Below are 18,001 nucleotides of genomic sequence, written 5' to 3'. Positions count from 1 at the left end.
TCATGGGATGCGATTTTATTTTTTTTGTACAATATTAAACATAATGGAGTAATTTGACTAATTTCATTTGAGTGTGAGAATATTGTAAGTAATACGTTTGTCGCTAATTAAATTTATTTTTTTTTCATTGCCAGAATTTAATAATAAAAAAAAGTTAGAAAAATGAGAATCACAGTTCAAACTTGGGTTGTTGTACGGGGGAAGGACATGCAAATCAAGTATGTACCTAGCTACTAGAAGCAACTTCTTTAGTATGAGCTTAGCAGAGATTATTATTGTGGTTGGAATGGCAGGTAAGATTAACATCATCTAGTTTCAAAAGCATGTCATTGATCTTTGTTATACAAGAACACTTGTAATTCTCTTGATCATTGACAAAAATGTACCATTCTTTTTTCTTTATTATACTCCGTATAAAGACTAGACTAGACTAGTAATATCTGTAATACTTGAAGACTCTGAATCAGAAACTATTGTTAACTAGACTGTAGATTGCTATGGTTGAAAATTAAAATAGTGCTATATGAAACCATTTAACAAATTGGAGTACCTTTCTTGATATCTCTGTGCATTACTAAATAAATGTTCACATAGTACAAAGCAAATATTCATATCATATCATATGACTTTCTGACAAACCTGATGAAAGATTGCACATGCATGATATGATGTCAATCCCATTCAAAACTTCCTTCCCTTCCATCTGTTCTTGTCCTGTGTATGGTTGGACTTTGTGGTGTAGCCATGCTTGAGAGGGACCAGTGGCTTAATGTATGACAGCCCAGGGGAATGTCGTTTCTCTTTTGGAAGTGGTCGTAGCTCCGGCAACCAGTAAGCTACAAACTTCCCTTCTGGGTCATAGTTTTGTGCCTAAAAAACACCCACTCCTCAATTATGAATAACAACACATGATGACCAAATTATACAATTATAGCCTCTGACTCAAGCTCTGATTGTAATCTTTTCATTTTTCTTTTAACTGAATGAAAATGAGTACTAAGCTTTATGCAGTAGATTTTTAACTCACATCAAATAACTCTTCCACAGATTACGGGGATACTCACAAACCTTATTATATTCATACGCATGGTCACATTGAAGAGTGTAACATGATTGGTGACTAGTATGCAACAATTCTAGTATTGATATGTATATAATATAAAACAGACAATCTCGGGTAATCTATGGGGAAAATGACATTTCAACACACACAAAAAGTTGCTAAGGCTTTTTAAGCACACTTACTTGCTTAGGAATACTAAAATAACGATCCTCTCTTGGGTCATTGCCAACACCTGTATGGGGAAGAACAAATACAACACAATTGAATTACAATTACAAGCCAATCCTAGGGAGGAAGAAAATATATACTTTAGCATAGAAGACAATGTTGGCTAGGGCAAGCATAATGTTATGGTGCACTGAAGAAGGTTAAGGATTACCACTCAAGATTCAAGAACATCATTCATAAAAGAACTATGTCCCATGTAGGGTAAAAAGAATTAATCACCTGCCCCGTAAGTCCAATTACCATAATTGGAGCATGGATCATAATCCAAGAGGCATGTCTCAAACCACTCAGCTCCCATCCGCCAGTCAATGCCCATATCTCGAACGAGAAAAGAACAAACAATCTGTCAAAATAAAATGATATGTTAGAGAGTTCCGTAGTGTTTGGCAATTTGCTCTTCTTCATTTCTTTAGGGAGGGGGTGGAGAAGTAAAATGATACTTTCTTTAATCTTCAAACAGGAATTGTTTTCTAAAGGTTTTTCCAGCTAATACCCTTTCAGATCATACTAAATAAAATGCAAAGTACCTGACGCCCTCGATTTGACATGAATCCAGTAGTCAAAAGTTCTTTCATATTGGCATCTATCAGAGGGTACCTAAAATTTTGGTTATGCAAATTTAATGAGACTAAAACAATGAGAAACAACCTTTTACAGATCACTTTCTTGGTGCATTTATCTGGGTGACTAAGGAGAAAAGGGGGGATGGTTGAAGCAAAGAGAAGTGAGAAACTGCTTGATAGCTGCAAAAGTTTTCTGTGCAGCCTCTCAAATTCTGGATAGAGGATTTACCCGGTCTGACCATTTCTCCAAGCATCAAACAATTTCTGGTCTTTGCTCCAATTAGAGTTTAACTTTCGAGGTCCACCTAATGCAGATACAAATGGAACTAAGAATAAGACTACAGTAGTTAAGTAGACGATAAAGAAACCCATAATGAATGTTTGTTTAACAGAAACAAGAAAAGGAAGAACTTTGCGGCCTTGCTCTATAAGTATTATAACAAATTATTGTTAAAGTGTTTGCAGAAGTTTCCCTGCAATTTCTGAGTTTACACTGAAGTATTTGCATATACATCCAGAAAACAAACAAAACTCTGTTTTACCTGGATGGAAAAGTGAATTTCCCACTTTGATTGAGAGAAATCTGAAGTAATCCCTCCATACCAGTTCAAATAAAACCCTGGAATGGGAATATTTTTCAGCAGTAGTGAACTAGAATGTATTTGCCAAATATTGATCATACTTCCTAAAGTCTCAGTATCATTCTCTTCACAAGAAAGAGTCATCATGCAGGAATGGAAAGAGGTATTACATACCAATATGTTGAAGCATTTGATAGTCTTTCCTTCTCGTATCTCTTCACCTAACAAGTCAAATCGAAATTTAACCGAATATGAGTATCTTACCAAGAAAAAAGTGTAGGGATTCAGTGTAATAGTCAAAAGATGAGAAGATTTTGTACTTCAGCATGAATTAGGCGAGGAGACAGGCACCCAGAAGCAAGCCAAGGAGAGAATTTAGTTGAATAATCAGGTCCTAGCATGCCATTTCTTGTTTCTTTATATATTTTTAGCAAATCCTGTTGCAGGAAAGCATATAAAAATATTTAGATGCTTCATTCTCCCCACAACCTATTAAACGAGAATGCCAAATAAAATCAGACAACTTTTTTTTATCATTAAGAGGAGGGTATAGACAATTCTAAAGTATACCACGAAAGATACAACCTATTCAAAGGGCATAATCAATTACTTAAATCTTCTAGAAAGCCAACATATGTAGAGGGAAAAAAAACAGACTAGGTCATTTGAAAAGGGGAACTCTGAAATTGAATAAAGGACAGAAAAAAATGTACGAGATAGTTCATTCTAATATGACCTATTTTTATTTATTTCTTTGTCCAGTTATAGCGCAAGTAATGTATGCTTTTCCATTTGTAACTGGGTGCTAATAGATGGACAAAACCTGCAAAATTAGATAAGCCAAGCAAAAAGAAAATTCTCATTCAATAAATAAATGAGACAAAATTCCCTTGCCTTCTTCCAAAAATACTCGTGCACCCTACTCAGAGCTGCAGTTTCACCACCTACAAACTTCATCCCTTTAGAAACCTGTAAAATCAGATATCTTAGTGTGTAAACTAAAGAAATCCTTTATTCTTCTTATCAATAGATTAAATAAGAACCTGCCTTTTCTGGTTGAAGACCAAGCTGGGTAACTTCAGGAACAGATCCCCACTCTGCAACACTGGGAGAGGGACCAAGTGATGTAGGAATTTTTATGCAATTTCGAATTGCCGATTTGGATTCAACAGACTGTAATCATCATCCACCTGGATATTACAAGCCTTTCCTCACAATGAAAATATTGAGTAAAACATATCAGAGGGAAGAAAAATACCTTACGGAATTGGGTATATACATCTGGTAAGTCCTTGCCGTTGAATGGAAGGTCATCTATGTGGTACATAGTGCAACCCCAGTTCAGTTCTAACCTAGTAGCATTCTTAGAATTTGATGACGGTTGTATGGCATCTCGCAAGTTTTTGGAGACTGCTCTTTCAACATTCAGCTCCTCACTGCATGTTTCCTTTTGAGCATAAACCTGCCACAGTAGGCATGCGCATCTCTTATGAAATAATAAAGACAAATTTTGAACCAAGAATTGCCATAAACAGATACCCCAGAAAGAGAAGTCCAGAGATGATCCCTTAACTGTATGTGCATTATATGTCTTTGCAAGTGAAGGTAGGATCTCCTCAGGTTCCCCATGCTGAATTAATAGGTTAAGGCCCCGTTTCATTAAATTCCTTTTCAAATCAGCCAACGACTCTACAATGAACTGAGCCCTCAAGGCTGCCAAACAAAGTACTCTTAAAAATTCTTTACAGCCAAATTCATAAACATGTATTCACGAGCTCTTCTCTGGAGCTTATTGCTTCTGGTAATTTGTTACTTCAAAGAACAAAAGAACTGTCTCATCCTTAAGGGAGCTCATGTAACTAAGTAGAACATTTTTTTTTCTATTCACTGCAAAGTAAACCTAGTGAACTCATATTTTGAGTATAACCTTAAACAATTTTGGAAACAAAACATTAGTACTGAACTTTTCTGGCTATGAGGAAAATTCACACTCACTTTATCATGATATTATATTATTATCGCATGTCAGATGGTTACAGTTGACGTTGCCTCTATTTTACAACAGTTAAAAGCGTTATTTGTACAATAGTCAACCGTTTCGGTACGATGGCTCCTTCTGTCATACCCGATCTATCCAAAATAACCGCCCTCGATGGGAATAATTACAGGCGGTGGGCACAAAGAATGCTGATACTCTTCGAACAACTGAATCTAGTCTATGTGCTGTTTTGTGATCCACCCGAACCTGCTCACCAGATTATACTCCTGAGCAAGTTCGGGTAGATCACAGAACAACACAGACTAGTTTCAATTGTTCGAAGAGTATCAACATTCTTTGTGCCCACGGCCTGTAATTATTCCCATCCCATCGAGGGCGGTTATCTGGGATAGATCGGGTATGACAGAAGGAGCCATCGTACCAAAACAGTTAACTATTGGGTTAATTATTGCACAAATAACGCTTTTAACTGTTGTAAAATAGAGACAACGTCAACTAATCCTGACACTCTTTAAGAAAAGGAGAACAAGGCGAACCTCACTTTGCTCAAAAAATGGGACAGAGAAATTAAAAAAAGAGAAAGAGAGTTTCATTTGATGTGTTTTTGTTAACAAAGATAATTAGGCTATTTATAGCGGCATAACCACTTCTTTAGCACAAAAGACTCTACTCCTCACATTTTTTAATGCACAAAGGCCACAAGAAATATAAAGGTGATTATGAACCACATATTTTATAACAGAAAGAACCACATGGCCTCTAATCACTCAAACAAGGTCTCTAATCACTCAAACAGGACTCAGAATTTTCCAACAGTTACTACGCAATACAGTACTCAGATATAGTAGTATGAATGGAAATTAAACTGTTAACTGACTCAGCATTACAATCAGCACTGTGAATAATAGAACGAAGAGTAGATTGGGAGAATTGAAGTACCTCCAGTTTTGGGGAAACCAAAGTAATGAGTAGTGGAGAAGAGCCTGGGATCTACGCAATACACCGGCAACACGGCCTCCGAGGAAATCCAAGCCTTGTACAAAGCCTCATTGTCCAAAACCCTCAGATCATTCCTGAACCAAACAATGGCGACTCCTTTGCCTCTTCTAATGTCACCGCCGCTCGGCGAGGAGCTGTACCGGCTCTGAAATATCGGTTCCGCCGTCACTCTCTCCATCTCCTCCCAACTCAGCCCCGGAACCGGATGCACCGCCGCCGATCGAGACGACGACATGATTATCGGAAATTTGCGAGTGAAGAAGAATATCGGTTGTTTGGATTGAGCTAAATTGATCGCGGTTCTCGAGGTGGAGGAGATTGGAGTGAGGATCATGGCGCTCATTGAAAGCTTGTTGGTTGGCAGTTTTCATTGAAAGCGCATTGAGCGGTTGGGATGCCGACGCGTGCGTCCGTAGAGCGTAGCATTCTGTCTCTCTCGTGGCGCCTTCATAGCCAGCCATTGCATGGAGGGAACTACAAAGGAAGATTTGGCTCGATGAGTAAAATGTGAATGAAAAGAGAGTACTTATAAAAATGTGAAAATTTTAAAATAAAAAATTTAAAAAGAATTTTGGGAGATGCAAAGACTTTGTGGTCAAGGGGTAGCCTTCCCAAATAAGAGGCTTGAAATACATTTCTCAAAACCTCTTTTCTTATTGTTGTCTAAGTTTTAAAATTTTCATTTTTTTTTGTCAAAGTCTTATATTTTTCTTCACATTTTAGTCATTGACCCGGAAAATTTATCCCATCAAATTATTTATTAGTTATTCATTCAGAGAAACACATGTAGCGAGTTTTTTTAACTACTCCATACAATCTAACATATGTTCGAAAAATTGTTGCTGATATCTGTAATACAAAAGAGATATAAAATAATACAGAAGAACAAGGGAACAAAACCGAATCATCCGAAAAGCAACAGGGTTCCAGATTTAATCTTATGGGATACAAGAAGATAAAGATAATGAAACTCTTAAGTTGCTTCAATTAAGAATTTCCTGGAGAATTGTAGGACTGTGAAATATCAAGGTTAAACAACAAGTTAAGTTGCCTGTTCATTAGATGTATCTCCTTTAGATAACTGATTTGGGATTTATTTACGTAACAGGATGTTCGCATGCATGTTAAAACAAAGTTTAAACAACTATATTAACATTTCATTATTTCATATGCATGAGTCCATGCCCATAGGAAATAATAAAAGTACAACCACATGCATAACAACCATACTGCCTTTGTTCGAAGGCTCCTTACGTAAATTCAACAGCTTTGCTTTGCATGTAGAGTAATTTAAATGATTACACACATATTTTATTATCTTTATTTGCACTTAGAATATGCAAATAAGATATTGACAATATGCAACCACATGCAACACTTTTCATGCGAGACATCAAAGACAACTAAGCATCATTCGAGAGATGCATCCCTTCTCGAGAGATAAAACTGCAGAAGAGTACACATGCATATTATCTTCATATACTAATATCTTAGCATGCAAGCACCATGCAAACAAGATACATAACACATATATGAATATAACGTGCATGTGCTGAAACTCCTCAGGCGAAGCCTCTATTCCTTGACATAAACCAATTTCCATGCAAGGATCTCGCTTCGCCAAATATCACTCGAGAGAGATGACCTTCGAGAGATCAGACAACCACCAGCATTAGCTTTATAGGTCATTAGCTCGAAACATAACTCCTGCGAGACAGATTCCGCGAATCGACCTCTCGCACGACCTCTCGTGGACCTCTCGAACACCTCTCTAGACCTCTCAAATAACCCAAAATCATCTCTACCAAACTCAATAATATTTACTACTCCACAACTCCAAACATTATTTAAGCTTGCATGGTAGACATCTGAACCATTAATCTCCATTACTACACAAATATCCAACAACATATTCTTAATTTTCACCGCACGAACTACATACACGTCAAAGTCTTAGAAATAATTTTAAGATTATTTTTCAATGCAAATTAAACCTACACTCGTTTATGTTTTCTTGTTACTAGATTTTGCATCATTTGCAATTGCAAGGTTGCATGTGCAGTTGTCCCTGAATTTGCATCCATTATCAGTTTTCCCCGTCATATATCCCTCCACGTCGCAGCAAAATACAAACAATTCATTAATTAATCACTTAAATCCTTAACCAAAAAAAAAAGAAGTTAAATCCTTACGTTTTCATGAATGCAACACTAAGACCCATGGTTCCCGTAGTGGCGGCCTTAGAAAAGTTTAGATCTGAATACATCTTGCACCTAAGTGACGATGATTAACACATTAATTTTGCTCTACAAATTTAAATTATAATTTCTTATTGGGTGGTGGAAGGCAATGCAAAATGAAGAATTATAATTTATTTATTTATTTAGCAACCAATTCATTGTATTTGTAAGTGATAAATGTGAGAATTATAAATTTGTATGTTTGAAACTGGGGTAAAGAAGCCCAATTTCATGTTTGAAATGTGTTAAAAAGTACAATTATGCCATTTAACATGTTAAATTGAGGTAAAAAAAACCCAAAAAATGTAATCAAATGGCCACCTTCCACCGGAGTCCGACGACGATTGCTGTCGTCGGTATCCGGATTCTCCCTGAACAATAAATGACGTGTTATTGCGGGTTATTTACCGATTTTTGAGTTTTTTCTCAATTTAACATGTTGAAGTGTCTAATTACACTTTTAAATATTTAAAGGCCTAATTAATTTTTCAAGTATTGTTTAGAGACTTATTTGACTATTTTTCAATTATTTTTTAATACTTACACCGTTACACGTTTTTTTGTTTTTTCTATCTTATATTTTTATAAAATGCCTATTAGGAAACAGCTAAGGTCCGTTGGATTAACAGAGGATGACGTGGCTTAATCTGGTATAGTATTCAAACACATTTCACCATGGAAGATAATTTGAAAGAAAAAGCCCACCCAAAACCCTGTCTTTTGTTCGATTCTATCTCTCTGTTTTACATATGGGCGCAAATATATAATGAATCTATGAATATTTTTCTTGTTTGATTATATGTAGAGTTTAAGCATGGCTATATTGTCCACTCATCAGTTCTACCCAAGAACAACAAGGCTGCAGTTTCTCAGGTACACTTCTTCAGGCCCTTTCAAGACTCAATCTTTATGTGCAAAAAATAGAACTGTCAATCCAGAGAGTAGTGTAGGGAAAACCCAGCAGAGGGCTTCAAATTTTGTTGTGAAAAACAAGGCTAAGAACATATGGGGATTTGAACAGTCAAATTCTTGTGGCATGAGCTTGTCTGGTAGTTCTTGGTTAGACAATTGGAATGAAGCCTATAAGAAAACTAAGTTGAAAAGGCCTCAAATTGTTTTGAACTATAGAAGGAGTGGGGAATTTTCAGGTTCAGATGGAGAAGGGGGTGGTAGTGGTAGCACAATGGAGAAAATTGTTGAAAAATTGAAGAAATTTGGGTATATTGATGATGTTGGTGACAGGGATAATAGCTCAGAGAGAGTGATTGAGAAAGGATCCATTGAGGATATATTTCATGTGGAAGAAGGGATGCTCCCAAATGCGAGGGGCGGGTTTTCTGAGAAATATCCTATGGGGGATGATAGTGTGGTTGCCACTGATGGGGAGATTAGGTTTCCATGGGAAAAGCCATGGAAAGAAGAGGAGGAGAGGTATTCAGTGAGGAAGAAGAGTAATACTTATTTGGCTAAGCTAACTCTTCCCGAGCGGGAGCTAAGAAGGTTGACAAATTTGGCTCTTCGGATTAAGAACAAGATGAGAATTACGGGTGCTGGTGTTACCCAAGAGGCTGTGGAAAATATTCACAAGAAATGGAAGTCGTCTGAGGTGGTGAAATTGAAAATCGAGGGGGCTCCCGCGCTGAATATGAAGCGAATGCATGAGATTCTAGAGGTAAACTGCTGCGCTTCTTGTGTGGTACCTTATCTTGTAGCTCTTATTTCAAATTGTTGTGAATCTTTATGCAATTTGTAAATCATCTGCTTAATGCAGTCTAACTAATTTATCCCATGTGCTGTTCAGAGGAAAACTGGTGGGTTGGTGATTTGGAGGTCCGGCACTTCTGTGGCACTTTATCGAGGTGTTAGTTATGAGGCTCCTGAACAACCAAAAAAACGAATATTCAACAGAAACGAGATTCCTCATAAGTTCTCTCCCCCAGTGGATGAAAAATTAAGCAATGAACCTTCAGAAATTGGCCTTAGAGATGATGTACACGCACCTCAAGCAAACCAATTGAGTACATTAGAAGAGACTGATGATATTGAGGAAGAAGTGGAAGTGAAATATGAAGATGAAGTGGACAAACTGTTAGATGGCCTTGGGCCTAGGTATTTGGATTGGCCAGGATCAGGTCCTTTACCAGTAGATGCGGATCTTCTCCCGGGTATAATCCCTGGTTATCAACCTCCGTTTAGGCTACTTCCATATGGGGTTAGATCTACACTAGGAACTAAGGAAGCTACGGCTTTACGAAGGCTAGCTAGAACTCTACCGCCACATTTTGCTATAGGTGAGCAATCTTTCCTTAAAAAAATCCATGTGCATTTGTTGGTGTTTATCCGGTGCTAAGTCAAATTTCTAGGCAGAAGCAGGCAGCATCAAGGTTTGGCATCAGCAATGATTAAGTTATGGGAGAAATGTTCAATTGCAAAGATTGCTTTGAAACGTGGGGTGCAACTAACTACAAGCGAGAGAATGGCTGAAGATATTAAGGTATAAAGTTTTTGCTGGGCAGGAATCAACGGTCTAGTTAAACGTGAAGCTACTTGTTTCATGTAATTAATGCTCACTGTTTTGAAATCTAAAGATCATATGTTTGGGGGCAACCACAACTAAGTTGATCGGGTTGTTGGCTTGGTAACCACAAGGTTCCAAGTTCGACTCCTAGTGGGAGCGGCCTATTGGCCTTCTTGGTTTGAGTCGGTTAGCTATGGCCTATGAGCAACCTAGGCTGGTTTATCTCATTGTGGTTCTTTGTCAGGTAGGTCACAAGGCGGGGTTTACCTACTGCACACACTCGGGTAGTGCCTGCAGGTTTCCCTCGTCACCCGCATAAAAGATCATATGTTTCTAATTTATGAATTAGCTGACTCCTTGGCCCCAAACTTTATAGCAGCATTCCAGCACATTCTTGTATAAATGTCTTTCTTCAACTGTGATTTTTAATGCAGAAATTAACCAGGGGCATACTGCTCTCTAGAAACAAGGATTTTCTGGTATTTTATAGAGGAAAGGACTTTTTGTTACGTGAGGTTGCTGAAGCATTGTTGGAAAAAGAGAGGTTAGCAAAGACCCTACAAGATGACGAAGAGCAAGCACGGCTACGTGCTTCAGTGTTTGTTACGCCAAGTGTTCATGTAACACATTCTTCTGGAATTGCGGGCACACTAGGAGAAACTTTAGATGCAGATGCCAGATGGGGAAAAACGCTGGATGATAAGGACAAGGAGAAGGTGATGAGGGAAGCGGAAATACTAAGGCATGCTGACCTTGTCAGAAAGCTCGAGAAAAATCTTGCCTTTGTAAGTTTGAAATGCCTATGTTTACCATGCTCAACTGCCTGTTTCCTTTAATGGTTTTATGCATCGAAAGAAAAGTTTTCGTTCTTCTAAGTTGCAATGTGAACTTGAGTGGCATAAAGTATGAGGTGAACTAGGATTTGGTTTGAGTTTCTAAGGAGAAATTGTTTGACAGGCTGAAAGAAAATTAATGAAAGCCGAACGGGCTTTGTCAAAGGTGGAGGAGACTTTGAAGCCATTAAATCAGCCAGCAGATCCCAATAGCATAACAGATGAGGAGAGATTTATGTTTCGGAAACTGGGATTAAGGATGAAAGCTTTCTTACTTCTGGGTAAGGTTTAATCCATGCCAAACCCTTCATAATTTAAAGTCAGATTGCTGATGTGAAACAACACTTATTTCAGGTAGGCGCGGAGTTTTTGATGGTACCGTGGAGAACATGCACTTGCATTGGAAATACCGTGAATTGGTGAAGGTGATTGTGAAAGCTAAAACTTTTGATCAGGTAAAAAGTATTGCCTTAGCCCTCGAAGTCGAGAGTGGTGGTGTCTTGGTTTCGGTGGACAAAGTATCCAAAGGGTACGCAGTAATTGTATTTCGTGGTAAGGAATATCAACGCCCATCTACACTTCGACCAAAAAATCTTTTAACAAAGAGGAAAGCTTTGGCACGTTCAATTGAGCTCCAACGGCGTGAGGTACACTATTCTACAACCTTTTCAAAAGGCCTTATGTATTTTTTCATGAATTGGTATTCTTGACAGCTAAGTTATGGTTTTTTTTTTTTCCCTAATAATTTGGTGAAATAGGCTCTCTTGAATCATATGGCAACTGTTCAGAAACGAGTAAATCAGCTGAAGGCTGAAATTGTACGTCTCATCTCTCGTTTACGTATTTTTCTTTGTATCCTTTGTGGAATTGGCTCAAATTTTTCGTTTATTTTCTCAAGGAACAAATGGATAGTGTAAAAGACCATGGAGACACAGAACTATATGACAAACTAGATTCAGCTTATCTTACTGAAGACGAGGAGAGCGAGGTTAGCATTTCTTGTAGATTATTATAATCAAGTGAAAGAGTTGTTTTTTTCTATTGCATAGGCACATTTGTTCACGCTCTCTTCCCGGGTTTGTTTGTTTTTTTCTTTTTCCTCCAAAATTAAAAGGAAGAAGGGGAAGAAGCAGATCTCGAAGGTTATGGTAGTGATGGCCCTGTCAATGGAAGTGAGAGTTTGGGCGGGAATATGCATTTAGAAACCGACTTTCCATATGATGCCCTAGATGAATCGGAACCAGAACTCGTAGATAGTGATGGTTTGGATGGGAATATCCATTTAGACACCGGTTTTCCATATGATATCCGAGATGAATCAGAACCAGAACCTGTAGACCGATGATGTAATGTGCTGCTCGAAAGTGTCAGCACGACTGCATCAATACCATTTGGAGAGGACTGAATTTTGTAAGTCGCCCTAGAGAAGGAATAGGCCTTCCTTATCTCGGGAAGTATATAATTACTTCTCGTCGTTTTGCAGAAGTGCGGGCACTTGGATGAAGGGAGCTTGGATTACACTAAATGGGAACAAGGCGAGCAGATGAAGATGAAGGGAGCGTAATCTCCAACGAATGGTCAGTTCAAGGATTTATGCATAATCCGACTTTTTTCTCCGCTTTCTTGCCACCATAGTTTCACAGATTGGAGCATCAGAAGTAGGGATAGAGTGCAAAGATTTGCAGGTGAGAGGAAGTAGCAACACCCCTTCCAATTTTTCTTAGTGTTGTGCAGTGAAAGAAAGGTATTGTAATATATTGAACATTTCAATGAACACACAAGATTCATAAAGAAAGGAGTCATCTCCAATGTAAATTTCTCTGAGCTTGCAATGTGCACTCTGCAAAATCATTCCATAAAATGCAAGAAGCAGATTCATTAAGCCCGCACGAACAACTCAGTTGGTACTCGCTTACTCGGGTGGTAGATCGAGGGTGAGGATTCAGGATTGAGCCCCTAGCACTACTAGTGTAGGGATTTCACTCAATGCGTCGAGCTTCTTGTGGGCACTAAACATCGGTCCTCTCACCTAGAAGTCTCTGAGTCGCTGTGATTTATCTATCTACAATCTTGTCGGACCTTAGGACGAGGCTGAAACCTGAAACAGATTCATTAAGCTGTATTGTCTGTCTCTAATTCAAACTAATAAAAAAGTTAGCACATACACATCTTGACCAAAACATGCAAAATAAATGGTTTGAACTCATGATGGCTTACATGGATAAGCTCTAATACTAAATTAAATTATTTGCTCTATCTCAACTAAAAATACAAAAAAAATGTGTAATTAACATTTTTTACCTGTTACTCCAAGTAAAACAAGTTAAATTGATGACTTGACATTTAATATAGTTAATTTTAAAATGTTTATGTTTACGTCGATTGTTATGTGACAATGACATGTCAAATTATATATAAAAATTTATTTTAATTACTATTAATTAAAAAAAAAAACAGAAAAGAGAAGAATTCATATGAAGGTGGAGACAACCATAGTTGCCCCTTCCTTTGTCTGTTATGAGCGGAGGGAGAGACAACTATAACTACCCTCTTCTTCGTCATGGATCATTTCATTTTTTAAAACTTCATCTTTCGTAAACGGATGAGACCTCATCCATCTACATAGGAGGACACCTCCCTCGTCAATGTCAAAGGTGGAGTAGTCCGCCACCTCTTGTCAATGTCGACGGAGGAGCTAGCCGCCTCCTTGTCAACGTTGACGAAGGAGGCTCCGTTTTTATTATTACTTATAAAATTAATATTATATTATATTTGTTAAATAATTGAAAATAATTTTTTTTTTCATGTGGCATACTAAATCAAAAGTTTACCAACAACTTGTTACTAACCTACAAATAATACTAATTACACACATTTTTAATGTTAAGTTACTTAATTATACATTTTTTGATTGTCTAATTGTACGAACCATACATTGATTGCGTATTTGAAGTTTTTTCAAAAAAATAAAATAAAAATTGTTTATATATATAATGCTCAGGCAAGTAGGCAACGTGGAATCCGTTGAGTTTCTCTCTCTCTCTGATAACTATTTTGGGAAGAGAGAGAGTATCAGTTGTGGACTGTGCTGGCAGCAATGGCGAATTCACAGGCAATCTCCAACGTTTTCGTGTATGGAAGCCTTATGGCAGACGACGTCGTTCGTGTCCTCCTCAATCGCGTTCCTCCTTCCTCCCCAGCTACCCTCCATAATTTGTTAGTCTCTCTCTCTCTCTCTCTCTCTCTCTCAGAATCTTTACGAGGATTAGTCTCCTCCTTCAATTTTGAACCATCATATCTGTTTTCGCTGTCTGTTGTGGAGCAAAGTTCGGTTTAGATTCCTTGAATTGATTCGACCTATTTAGTATTGATCATTTTGCTTCATTTTGGTTTGACTAAGATTTAACCTTCTAAAATTGTCTTAATCGTGAAATGAACCAAAATAGTGAAATACAAGCATTCTTACATGTTTTAGCTGGTACATGATTACATGAATGATGCATAGTTTGACAAAATGAATTGGAACATCCTCAAAGTCTTCATTCTTAGTTCTGTAATAACCTATTTGAAGTATAAAATTTCAATCAGGTCCTGTAGAAGTGCAGATATCTAATATGCACTTTATTTGCCATGTTTTATCATTTATGCAGTCATAGATTTAGCATCAAGGGACGCGTTTATCCTGCAATTGTACCAGTGGAAAATAAGAAAGTTGATGGAAGGGTTTGTTCATCAATCTTTGCCTTTGAGTATTTTTGTGCATACCAAAATAATACCAACATGCCAAATGATGAATAATTGCAATTTGCATTTAAGAAATATGTAGGTGCATCCCATTTGTCTTTATTGAAGAAAATATGTTTCCTTTAAAAATTTCATCACCTTCGAATTATTTGTTTGGCTTAATTACCTACTACGGAGTAATTTTTTTGGGTGATTCATATGGCAACTGAGTGTAATTGAAGCTTTCCTATTTACCTTTTTGTTAATTACAATCAACAAAGGGTTCATTAAGTGCTTGTTCAGTTGTTCAATTTCTCCTTATAAAGGTCTATTGATGGTTTACATGTACTGGTTGTTTGCGATTTTTGACTTCTAAGTATTGCAGTATTGGTTATGATCATGACAGCATTATTTTTTCTGCTCTTTTTTATATTTGGTTAGAATGACTAGTGGAACAATAGATTTAAGAACAGATGATACTCTATATATACATACCGTAAATATATCATTAATAAATGTCATACAAGTTGGAGGCTCCAAAATATTATTGATTGAAACAGATAATACTGATGAAAAATTCTATTTGGCAGTGTGATTTTCATTTAATGGTATGGTTTGTCTTTATATGTGTTGATGAATGAGTTTTTGGTTATTCCTAACCATTGTCCTTTAAAGGAGACTGTAGGCTTCAGAGCTTGTATTGGCTCCCACAAAAAAGCATAAAATGAGGAAAACAAAGGAACAAAAATGGATAGAGAAATGCTCTAATTCACATTTGATGTATACGAATAGAAATCCCAGGATCTTATTTACATTTTGTATTTGATAAAACAAGAAGGTAAATGGAAAGGTATGAAGTAGGTGGGCAAGTGGGCCTTTGAGAAATAGCCAACTGCTGAAGGGGCTGTAACTTAGAATGAAGGGCAGAAACTAAATGAAACAAGTATAGTCATTCCATTATAGAGATCTGTGAATGTCGCATCTAATGTACAATCATTAAACATGAGAACATATTATGTTCTTGTTGTTCAATGCACTAAATATATTTCTGGACTTGACCCCAATACTTGTATTCTATCTGATTTTTTAAAATGAACTTCCTGCAGGTTCTCCAGGGAATCACTCTTCCTGAAATGGATATCCTGGATAACTTTGAGGATGTTGAATATGAAAGGAGGACAGTCGATGTTGCTCTGACGGTGAGTATCATATAATTATCCAATTAATAAAATTTTGACTTAAAATTGATACTAAATTCAATATTTCAAAATAATAATTAAAGCACATGAAAATTAATATCTGACTAAATAATTACTCCGTAAAACCTAAACATTTTATAGCAACTATGTATTAAAAACCAAGTCAAAGTTGGGCTGACTTGACCCTTGGAAAGTGAAGAAGGATAGTAAAGTTGAGATTGTGGGAGCATATTATGATATTATGTGTGTTGGCCTTGTTTTAGACAAGATTTTATTAATTTAAAGGTAAAACAAGGGAGGACGAGCTGCCTTCATTTTTATTAATTGAGGACGTGTTTAAATCTTACTGAAGATTTACTAGTCCTCTTTGCACCATCAAAAGGAGAGCAAAATCACTATATCTCATAGGCACTCTAAGAACAAGTGTTGCCCTCGGAAAATTTGAATGTTCTTCTCAAGCCACGTGCACTACAAAACTGCAGAAATATCTGAACTTCCTTAATTTTACGACAGAGACCCCATATTTAATGTTAGAAACTTAGAATAACAATAAGACCAAGCAAATCCCTTCACTCTTCACTGTGCTGTGCACAATACTGCAAGAACTAGTTGGGAAAAGAGTTCAATAGTGTGTCCTGAATCCTGAGAGATAACCGTGCTCTATGATTAGAAAGATGCAGACTTGAACATTTTGTACTCTTTTTTTTTTTTTTTAATTAAATAATATGAAGCTACTTGCGCATTCTAATTTTGCTAAAAAAGAGCCAGTTTTCCCATATAATTTTGTCCCAAATCTGCTTGCTTAATCATGGATTCATGGGTCTCTCGGTTTTTGCAGGATAGTTCCAAGATCTTGCAGGCTGATACATATGTTTGGGTTGACAAGAATGATCCAAACTTGTATGGGGAGTGGAACTTAGAGGTAATGTGCCATCTTGTTTACCCGCCAGCTTCATTGACTTGTTTTCTTATGGAGGCTTTTGTAGAAAGAAGTTAATTTTTATCTGTATCTGTTAAAAGATGTCTCGGAAACATGAAAAACCTTAGTAAGATTCATCATCGGGTTTTTAAAAAGATACTAAAAGCAGAAGTGTTGTGTGCCCTTAAAGTGTCTTTCTTTCATAATAGTGCATAGTTTCATGATCACTGTGACATCATTTTCTTCCTCCACCATTCTTTTGCCTCTCTAAATCTGCATGTTTTTACAGGAATGGAAGATATTGCACATGAAAGACTTCATGAAAATGACAATGGGATTTATGGAAGAACTGGAACAAGCAGATTCCAAGACCAGGGTGGCAACTTATGAATCCTTCTACAACCAGGAAGGCAAGAATTAGAAAAAAGGACATCATTATTCTTTTAAATAATTTGTTTATTGTTTCCTGTGCCACAACATTTGATTACCTGCACACACTATACTACATTAGTTTTTGCTAGAATTGATATTGGGTAATGGTTTTTTACTGGACTGCTAAATTCTTGGCATTCAACTTTGTTTTTGACTTGTATAATCTTAGCAGGCTTTTGTGTATACTTTATATGTATAACTCCTTTCAAACTCGAGTTACTATAGTTACCAACTCTCTTAAGGTGCTCCTCCTACGAAAAATCGAACTTGAAATCTTATGATTACCAAACTAGCAATCTAATCAATTTGATAATGTTGTCTACACGGAGTTAACTCACTAATTCAGTAGATAATATCTGTACACCGGCATTTGACTTTGCCTTCTCTCACATACTCTATCGAGTCTTGAGATTAGAGATTCAACCTTTTGGGGAGGATTCCTTCATTTTGGGAGAACTTGGTTATGTTGCCCCATGTCCACCCAATATTTGACATAATGCTAAAGAAAAAATTGGGAAAATGGTCAAATAGGTCCTCAAATTTTATCCAAAAGTGCAATTAAACACTCAAACATTCAAAAAGCTCAATTAAACACACAAACTTGTCATTTTGGTGCATTTAAACCAATATGACCGGTCATAAGCACCAAAATGATAAGTTCGGACGTTTAATTGAACTTTTTGAATGTTCCAGGGTTTAAATTG

General features: G+C 36.9%; 3 protein-coding genes across 4 annotated transcripts; 2 read left to right on the top strand and 1 right to left on the bottom strand.

Moving 5' to 3' along the window:
* Positions 1-498: 498 nt before the first annotated feature.
* Positions 499-5,899, bottom strand: LOC116033641 (cryptochrome DASH, chloroplastic/mitochondrial). The gene is made up of 13 exons (XM_031276398.1): positions 5,374-5,899; positions 4,009-4,148; positions 3,694-3,897; positions 3,483-3,608; positions 3,330-3,404; positions 2,756-2,872; positions 2,610-2,656; positions 2,397-2,473; positions 2,084-2,159; positions 1,819-1,888; positions 1,511-1,634; positions 1,246-1,295; positions 499-870 (listed from the first exon to the last, which is right to left on the bottom strand). Exons 1-13 carry the CDS (start codon positions 5,774-5,776, stop codon positions 682-684), a joined length of 1,698 nt encoding a protein of 565 aa, XP_031132258.1. The 5' UTR covers positions 5,777-5,899; the 3' UTR covers positions 499-681.
* A 2,474-nt stretch (positions 5,900-8,373) lies between these two features.
* On the top strand, positions 8,374-12,848 carry LOC116032472 (CRM-domain containing factor CFM3A, chloroplastic/mitochondrial). 2 transcript variants are annotated; one of them, XM_031275049.1, is made up of 10 exons: positions 8,374-9,345; positions 9,475-9,964; positions 10,037-10,167; positions 10,626-10,976; positions 11,149-11,305; positions 11,379-11,671; positions 11,783-11,842; positions 11,923-12,012; positions 12,139-12,434; positions 12,508-12,848. In XM_031275049.1, exons 1-9 carry the CDS (start codon positions 8,488-8,490, stop codon positions 12,367-12,369), a joined length of 2,661 nt encoding a protein of 886 aa, XP_031130909.1. In that variant the 5' UTR covers positions 8,374-8,487; the 3' UTR covers positions 12,370-12,434; positions 12,508-12,848. The 2 variants fall into 2 exon arrangements, with proteins under 2 accessions (XP_031130909.1, XP_031130910.1); XM_031275050.1 differs by lacking the exon at positions 12,139-12,434.
* Positions 12,849-14,051: 1,203 nt separating this feature from the next.
* On the top strand, positions 14,052-17,529 carry LOC116032474 (AIG2-like protein D). The gene is made up of 5 exons (XM_031275053.1): positions 14,052-14,240; positions 14,675-14,747; positions 15,854-15,946; positions 16,785-16,868; positions 17,155-17,529. The coding sequence occupies exons 1-5, from the start codon at positions 14,122-14,124 to the stop codon at positions 17,284-17,286; spliced, it is 501 nt and encodes a 166-aa protein (XP_031130913.1). The 5' UTR covers positions 14,052-14,121; the 3' UTR covers positions 17,287-17,529.
* Positions 17,530-18,001: the final 472 nt, after the last annotated feature.

Source organism: Ipomoea triloba, chromosome 10 (assembly GCF_003576645.1).
Source record: "Ipomoea triloba cultivar NCNSP0323 chromosome 10, ASM357664v1".
In the NCBI taxonomy this organism is placed as follows: Eukaryota; Viridiplantae; Streptophyta; class Magnoliopsida; order Solanales; family Convolvulaceae; genus Ipomoea; species Ipomoea triloba.
The sequence above is the reverse complement of the archived record's forward strand: the minus strand, read 5'-3'. Positions and strand labels throughout refer to the sequence as shown.

Coding starts and splice junctions, on each gene's coding strand:
- LOC116033641 (XM_031276398.1), bottom strand. CDS start 5,776: ATGAGCGCCATGATCCTCACTCCAATCTCCTCCACCTCGAGAACCGCG. Junction 2,657..2,755: donor CTCGCCTAATTCATGCTGAA/GTACAAAATCTT, acceptor TTGACTTGTTAG/GTGAAGAGATACGAGAAGGA. Junction 1,635..1,818: donor TGTCAAATCGAGGGCGTCAG/GTACTTTGCATT, acceptor TTATTTTGACAG/ATTGTTTGTTCTTTTCTCGT.
- LOC116032472 (XM_031275049.1), top strand. CDS start 8,488: ATGGCTATATTGTCCACTCATCAGTTCTACCCAAGAACAACAAGGCTG. Junction 10,168..10,625: donor GAATGGCTGAAGATATTAAG/GTATAAAGTTTT, acceptor TTTTTAATGCAG/AAATTAACCAGGGGCATACT. Junction 11,843..11,922: donor ATCAGCTGAAGGCTGAAATT/GTACGTCTCATC, acceptor TATTTTCTCAAG/GAACAAATGGATAGTGTAAA.
- LOC116032474 (XM_031275053.1), top strand. CDS start 14,122: ATGGCGAATTCACAGGCAATCTCCAACGTTTTCGTGTATGGAAGCCTT. Junction 14,241..14,674: donor CCAGCTACCCTCCATAATTT/GTTAGTCTCTCT, acceptor TCATTTATGCAG/TCATAGATTTAGCATCAAGG. Junction 16,869..17,154: donor ATGGGGAGTGGAACTTAGAG/GTAATGTGCCAT, acceptor ATGTTTTTACAG/GAATGGAAGATATTGCACAT.